At 29.2% G+C, this 8,534-nt stretch overlaps 1 protein-coding gene across 1 annotated transcript; it reads right to left on the bottom strand.

Moving 5' to 3' along the window:
* Positions 1–2,255: 2,255 nt before the first annotated feature.
* On the bottom strand, positions 2,256–3,160 carry LOC129886813 (putative RING-H2 finger protein ATL12). The gene has a single exon (XM_055961675.1). It carries the CDS (start codon positions 2,913–2,915, stop codon positions 2,475–2,477), a length of 441 nt encoding a protein of 146 aa, XP_055817650.1. The 5' UTR covers positions 2,916–3,160; the 3' UTR covers positions 2,256–2,474.
* Between the last annotated feature and the right edge of the window lie 5,374 nt (positions 3,161–8,534).

Raw genomic sequence — 8,534 nt, 5'->3', positions numbered from 1 at the left:
TGCCCATCCCTACTGATTTATGTTATTTATGGTATTTATGTTATTATCTAATAATATCTACTATTTTTTGTGCTTTGATTATACTATTGTTTGGACCGTTTTTGTTATCTACTTATCTACTCTAATATTCTTGTCTGACCTTTTTCTATGCTTCTATTGAGCCGAGGGTCTTTCGGAAACAGCCGTCCTACATTGGTAGGAGTCAGATCTGCGTACACTTTATCCTCCCAAACCCACGATGTGAAATTTCATTGAGTTGTTGTTGTTGTATAAAAAGGTATGCATGGAGCCTTCAATTTTGATAATGTTAAATTTAGTTAAAGTTTACATTATATGTGTGTAAATTTAAAATTATGCAATTTGTAGTGGGGCCCGCATTCCAAGAGGGGCAGGTGCCAAATGAGAATTACAATGAAAAATGTTTAATAAGACCCACTTTTTTATCTGACACAATTCCCTCCTATCACATGTGAATTGAATTTTATTTGTGAATGTCAATAAAAATTAAATTAAATTCTGATAAATATTACTTGGATTGATGAAAACTTATCTATTGTATAGTTCAAAAGGAAAAAAATACACAAAATCACAAAATATCAGAAATGCCCTCATCACCAGACCGGCACTTCTATGGGACATGTTCAAAACCTAACTTTTATCCCCGGGAAAATAAGGTAAAAGGGACTTTTGAGAGTGAAATGAAAGATAGGGGATTTGTATTTTTTTTTATTTTTTTTATTATAAATATTTAATTAGATGTTAATTATGAAGAGATGGGGTTGAATTAGAATATTTAAAAGTTTAGAATAAAAATTAAAAGATCAAAAACTTTTAATAAAACTCTAATTTTCATTCATTTACTCCACTTTTTTAAACTTATGTTCTCTATTTCCCTCTTGTCTTCTCTTTTCTTTACTCCATTTTTTAAAACTTCTGTTCTTCATTTCCCTCCTCTCTTCTCTTCTCTTTTCTTCATTTTTTTAAACGCTCTTGTTTCTTTTTCTTTCATCTTCTTCTTCCTTAACTTCTTTACTTTTTTTCTTCTCCGTTTTTTCCTTTCTTTTTAAACTTTTTGTGTTTTCATCTTCTTCTTCTTCGGATGTTGTCATTCTCATTTTTTTCTTCATTCCGATTTGATTGTGAAAATTATATTAAAAAAATTGATGAAAAGAGAAGAGAACAGAAGAGAGGATATGTTGTAAATGTTTATATAAACATGAGTTGTTCAAGCAACCAAGAAGATATTTAAACAACCAAAAGTTGTTTAGTTCAAACAACCAGAAGATATTTAAACAACCCTAAATTGTTTAGTTCAAACAACAGAAGTTGTTTAAACAACCAAAAATTATTTAAACAACCAAAAGTTGTTTAGTTCAAACAATCAGAAGATATTTAAACAACCTTAAGTTGTTTAGTTCAAACAATCAGAAGTTGTTTAAACAACCAAAAGTTGTTTAGTTCAAACAACCAGAAGATATTTAAACAACCCTAAGTTGTTTAGGTGTTTTTTACAACCCTCTTATATGTTGGACCTATTTGTAAATAGCAAAACTTTGGGGTGTATAAAAATATTCTTTTTTAAATTAGCATAACCCATTAATACCTAATTATACTAGAGTCCCTTTTACCCAATTTTTAAAACTTGTGTCCTATATCCTCAAATAGATAACTCAAAAGTCTCTTTTAATTAAAATCCCCAACTTTTATACCACTAGTCAAATTCCTCCTTGTTTTTTTTCCTTCTAAGCCAATTTATATCAAAAAATAAGATATTTAGCGATTTTTTTTTTATTAATGAACAACAATAAAAAAAATATTTATAAGAATATATATAGATATCTTTGGATAAATTTATAAAAAGTAATTTATAAATCAAAAGCTAAAAGTAATAAATAAGAGATATCCTACTTTTGCTTTGATTTATTTTAAAACTTTTTTGGTCTATAGGTGAATGCTTAAAAATATTTTTTTTTTTCAAACACTTTCAAAATTAAAAAGAAAAAGAAGCTTAAAAGTAAGGTAATTCAAACACTCCCTAAGTATAATCTCAGATTTTTGAGAAGAAATGAAGGGAAAATTCAGTAAGAAGCAAAATATATGCGAACTTTTAAGCTAATTTGATATGTTTGAATTTTCTTCTGAGTTCACATCCGTTTTCCTTTTTTTCTTCTGCCAATCAAACATTGCGGTGGTGGTGGTGGGGTTACAAAGAAGAAAAGAACCCAAAACTATCTACGTTTTATTCCCCAGTGCAATTTCGGATAGTACGAGGAAAAAAAGAAGGGATTATATCAAATTTAATAGGTAAAACATATGCATATGCTTAACAATAATTACAGGAAAATTAAATCATTTCCTCCTACGAATAAAGTATAATTATAATGCTAAATTTGATACATAGATTAAACAAAATAATAAATCTCTTTAGCCTCTAAATTGTAGGCAAGAAAAAAATAATCAAAATGACTAAAAATTCAAGGTCGAGGTAAAATTACGCTCTCGATCAAAGTCATCATGAGTTCTTCCGTAAAAGGACTAAAAATCTTCACCATAAAATCTTCACTCCGGGAAATTAGATAGGACAAAATTGTATTTTCATCTTGCTTCTTCGGAAGATCATCAGTAACTTGCCTTCTGCAAATTGGGCACGTCCAATTGCGCTCTAGCCACGTGTCCACACACTCGACGTGAAAAACATGACCGCATTTCGGCAGTTTCCGGCAATCCTCGCCGCCGACCACGTTGTTCAGGCAAACAACGCAGCAATTGTCATCGCTGTAGTTTTCATCGACGGTGAACGGCGGCGGTAGGCGGTTGTCGGGCCAGAACCACCGTAATTTGATACCGCAAATTATGAAAGCGGTGGCGGCGGCGGTTGCTATTGTCGTTATAAATAGCTGAAAAGTAAAATCCATTGGGCTTCTGATCAGGAATTTCCCCAATTGGTGTGTTGTTAGGAGAAAAAGAAAAAAGAAGGTATAGTGGATAAATACAGATGAATGATCTGTCGAATTGGCTATGGAAGTTGCTTTTTGAAAAAATGTAACACAATCAACTTGACCAGGTTCGATTGTAGATTCCTTTTATCTTTCTTTCTTTTTTATATTTATTATAATAAATTGATCAAAGCCAAATGGATAAGACTTACCAGTTCGCCCAGGGACTCTACGGATTCTGGACACCAAATAAGAAAAAAAAAAGAATAAGACTTATCCGATGAATTGATTTTATAGATCATTTATAACGTATAATTTTATCATCTTTTATAACAAATCTTCATTCATAAACATAAGAGATGGTATTATTTCTTCGGATTTAGTACAACAACAATATTGACATCGAGAAAAGATCATAAATATACTTAACGTATTAAAAATATTTTTAAAAGAGAATTAAATTTATCTCTCCTTTTATCTATTAGGTTTAAAATAGCTCAAAATATCCTCATTTCACGTATTGGATCAACGTACTTCTAACATCATTTGAAGAAATATTTTTGCTATAACTTGACCCTTTCTTTTTTTTGGATTAATTCACATAAATTTCTAATCTAACCCAAAAAGATCCGACCCATCCACGTATCAATCCAATAAATCTATTCTAAATTAATTCAATTAAATAATAAAATTATTTTTTCATCACCCCATTTCAGTTAATTAATTTCAATAATTTGCGTCTCTCCGAAGTGAGCATCTTGCTATTTGCTTAAATAAAGTGTTACGTTAAAGATTTGTTTTTGTCCTGGAAATGAATTGAAGTATAATTTGAGTATTTCCAGGACGTGTCGACCATGTTTCGTAGTTCTCGGTGTTGTGGCCTAACTAATTACTCCATCCGTCCCATGTTACAATAGAAAAAGGCTTAAATATGTCATTAAATTTTGAGAAAGGGTTCATTTATTCTATCAGCTAAAAGTTTGGCTCATCTATATCATTGTCGATTGAGAAAAGGCCCATCTATGCCATTATGTTTTAAATCGATTTAGCAAAATCATCCAAACAACTTTTAACACTTTTCTATTGGAATTTTGAATCAAATGTACTCTTTTTGCTTCTTCTGCTTCGAAAACACCAAGAACACACGAAGAACACCAAAAACTCCAAAGTTCCAACTTTTTCATTTTTTTACAAAATCACCTCGAATTTCAATAGTAGCATTCTCCGAGCTAGATACAAAATCCAATATCTTTTGAGCTCGAATTCAACATAACCCAACAAGACACACTTAAAATTTCTTCAAACTTTCAAAACTTTAACCTCTTTTAATGATAGAATTTTCCGTATAACTCCAAATTACTTGAAATTTTAAACATGAACTCAAAAAACACTATGTTAAAATTCACTATGTGTATGAAAAATTACGTGGATCAATATACAAAGGCTGCATATTTAATTAAATGTCATGTAATTGTGTCATTAATTGGGTGATAGTTTTAAGTTTCGAAACAGCATTTGGGTAAATTTTAATCAATAGGTGAATGAAGGTATTTTTGAGTCATTTTTCATACGCTAATGACTATTTTGATCCGATAAATAAAAACAAAGGGCAATTTAATAAATAAATACTTTTTAATCATTTTTAATTCGTTAAAGCATATTCTTTTTATCTCTTTCTGTGTTGACACTAATGGTATAGAAAGAGAATTTTTAAAATGATCACCTAGTTTGATGAATTTATCTATTATAGTGTTTTTTAAAAAAAAAAAATCACCTGGAAAACACACACGACACATTAGACACTGGTCACATCATTCATCTCCACTTGGTCTCTCTGATTTGTGTTCACCAATTCCTTATACAAAAAGTCATAATGATCATAAATGTATCCTATACTCCTCGTCCCTCTCAAAATATTTGCATATTTTAGTATTCGAGAGTTTATTTTTATAAATTTTAAGTTATATTATTTCATTATATTAGCATATGAAATTAAAAAAATTGTTCTCAAAACTATAATTTTTCCCTTTTAATTTATTTATCCTATGTTGATTTGACATAAATTTAAAAAAATTAAAGGAGATTTTTAAATCATGTGATCTTAAATTAAAAATATGTCAAAACTTTCAAAATATTTTTTAGTCTTGTAATTTTAAACATGCAATATGAAAATTAAAATTAAAGAGTTACTGAAAAAAATAAAAGACATGATCATTTTTAAAATGCTAAAACAAAAGGTAGGATAAATAAATTGAAATGAAAATTGTTCTTGTTTTAAAATATGTAAATTTTAGTTTTAAAAAAAATACTAAATTAGCATAATACAATTTACATTAAAAAGTTGATCAAATAATAATTTTTAAAAAGAAATATGATAAGTATTTTGGGACGAAGTGAATAAATGTAAATGTGTATTAGATGAACTACAGCTGGTGATGGGGATTGCGTTTACAGGTACTTCTCTTTATAGGTTTGGTTGTACATGAAATTAAAGATTCTCAAAGATGAATGACTTACGTGTAGTGGTCCTTCTATAGTAATTGGAAACCATTTTTATGGTCCTTCTATATTAATTGGAAACCATTTTTATTGGTATTCTGGTCACCTAATTAACTCATATATACCAATCCAGAACGATAAATAATTTGGAACGAACTGAAGTGTATTCGTCATTTATATTCAAATCGTATTCAAGTCGGTTGACATAAAATGGGGATGGTTCATATATCATTAATTACACGTTTTATTTGCCACGATTAACCATTTTAAGAATTGGCATAATACATAAATTGACTTCTAAATTTAGCTTCAAATTTTAAGTATGATCTTCAATTTTTATAATGCATAAATATGCATTTTAACTATTCATTTTTTAGAAAAAAAATTGCGTGAATCCAACAGTTAAAATGTGTGATATACAAATGCTCCTACGTGAATTTTTGAGCCATTCAGTGATTGTTAGGTAATTAAAAAATTTACACGTATTTTATAATTAAAAGAAGAAATTAAAGAAAATGGGATTTTGATTTGAAATATATATATATATATATATATATATATATATATATATATATATATATATATATATATATATAGATAGATAGATAGATAGATAGATAGATAAATAGATAGGGATTTACCGTTGTAGGCCTTGAAAATTACATTTGACGCACATGAATTGCATCTCGATCATGGGTTTTGTCAGGTTGGATTCGCGTATTTTTTGTCCGAGAAATAGATAGTTAAAGTGTTTATCTGTGCACTATGAATGTTCAAATTCTTTTACGCGGTATCCCTGAGGAATTTGTTTTGGTCCCAGCTCTAACACACAAAAAAAATGAAGTAGAAAAAAGAAAAACAACTCATCTAATCAGGTAGTTAGAGGCGAAGTCGAAATTTAAATTTTATGAGTTTTGAATTTTATAAAGACAATTTCAAGTGTAAATAACTGAATTTTAAACTCAATATTCCTATATATTTAATAAACTTCTTAATACAAATACACTATTTAAATAAAAATTTTAGGATCCGGCTGAATCCATACTTGGACTTCTAGCTACGCCGTAAGGTAGCCGGTAGCCACTACCACTGGGCAGCCCGGTGCACTTAATCTCCCGCTATGCGCAGGGTCCGGGGAAGGGCCCGACCACAAGGGTCTGTTGTACGCAGCCTTACCTTGCATTTCTGCCAGAGGCTGTTTCCAAGGCTTGAACCCGTGACCTCCTGGTCACATGGCAGTAACTTTACCAGTTACTCCAAGGCTCCCCTTCAACTCCGGCTGGTAGCCACTACCACTACCATTGATATTTAGATCTCTTCTCTGGATACTCTAGGACCACCTTAATTTATTGTTGGTCTTTGTCTAGTCCCAAAAAACAAAAGGCACCAACATAAAAGTTGGTAAAAAAAAGAAGAGAAGAGAATATAATTGAGGTATACTTGTCCTTGTCAATTGTACGTATAAATGTTTTCATAAATGATTCGAAGCCACCCCACCCATCCATGAGTTTAGAATTATGCTTACACTAAGTTCTAATTATAATCAAGTCTCATAGTAATTGGATTAAGGCAATCAAACTGTAATAGAACTGCAAGATTAAATTTAACACTACCATTTTCACAACGCATGCAACAACAAAACAAACATTACATGCGATGGAGTATGGACACTATATTCTGGTTTTACCAATTTAAGCATAACTGGCTGCTAACAACTATATATGTAACATAGAAGGTGCATATGGACAATAATATAGGTGTCTAGATACATTTTGTAATATTTACAAAGATTGCATAATAGTTATAGTAATAGTATGTTATATGAGATGTCTATATAGATTAGGAATCCGTGTAAACAATCTCTGTTTCATTTTATTTGGCTTATATTAATTTTGCAGAACCCTTGAAGAAAGGGTCAGTAAGGATATATTTTACTAATTAAACTAATTTTATTGATGATATTTTAAAATTTTAAATTTAACTACTTCTGCTTTATGTATGGAAAAAAGGTTATAAAACTCTTTTAATATCTTAAAATGGACAAGTAAAAGAATTTATTTATTTTTAACATGAGAATCAAGTAACTAAAAAAAGAAAGGAGTACAATTTATAACATTTATAAAGACTTTAGAACAACAACATATATATACATAAGAAGGTGCTACTGCAGTAGGGGAATGTTCTGCCCGTTAAACAGAGGTTCTGAATTCGAACTCTGAGTATGAAGAAAATAATATTGCACTATTTTTAAAATGAGTTTTGCAATGTGCGATTCAAATCTAATCTATTTTTTCTGTTCTAATTTATGCAACACTTTACGTTTTTTGAGATTTTAAACTATATAAATTTTGATTAATATTTGTTGATATATTGACATATAAAAATTATAATTATAATATTTTTCATATAATTTTAAAATATTTAAATTTTAATTAATTTAATTTATCAAAATTGAGCGTCGAACAATAAAAAAATATCACCTGAATTGAGAATGGGGGTAGTAGTTTAACTAACATAGAGAATATTAATGTTCAAGCCTCCAAGGTTAGATGTGTTTCTCCTTTTATCTTTTTGTCGGGTATAGTTTCTAGATCTGCAAGCAAACAAACAAACAAAGCAACTTTAGTTAATAGAAATAATGATAAATAAATTGTTTTGGTGTGGCAACTGGCAAGTGGCTTGAGTGTAGAATGTCTAAGCTTGACATTTAATCCAAATCCGTATCGTATTTAAAAGGGGGCGGCAGGGCACATGCTTCATAGCTATACCAAAGGAGATTAGGTCCAACCTAAAAATCGAGCGAATCAAAATAGATTGAGTTAATAAACGGAATAATTCATCTAAAAATTAAAATATTTTGAAATGAATTAAAATAAGGATCATAGTTTAATTCATTTAATTTTAATCATTTTATTAATCTTTCAAATGTATCTTTAATATTTCTTTCTATGTTACTATGATTATATATAACTTATCAAACTTAAAAAAATATCTTTTTAAAATATATTTTGATAAAATTTCTCATGAATTATTTTGATTAGATATCACTTAATTTTTTATGAATTAAAATATGTTAACCTAATAAATTAATAGGTCAAT

This window comes from Solanum dulcamara, chromosome 4 (assembly GCF_947179165.1).
Source record: "Solanum dulcamara chromosome 4, daSolDulc1.2, whole genome shotgun sequence".
Taxonomy (NCBI): domain Eukaryota; kingdom Viridiplantae; phylum Streptophyta; class Magnoliopsida; order Solanales; family Solanaceae; genus Solanum; species Solanum dulcamara.
The sequence above is the reverse complement of the archived record's forward strand: the minus strand, read 5'-3'. Positions and strand labels throughout refer to the sequence as shown.

Coding starts and splice junctions, on each gene's coding strand:
- LOC129886813 (XM_055961675.1), bottom strand. CDS start 2,915: ATGGATTTTACTTTTCAGCTATTTATAACGACAATAGCAACCGCCGCC.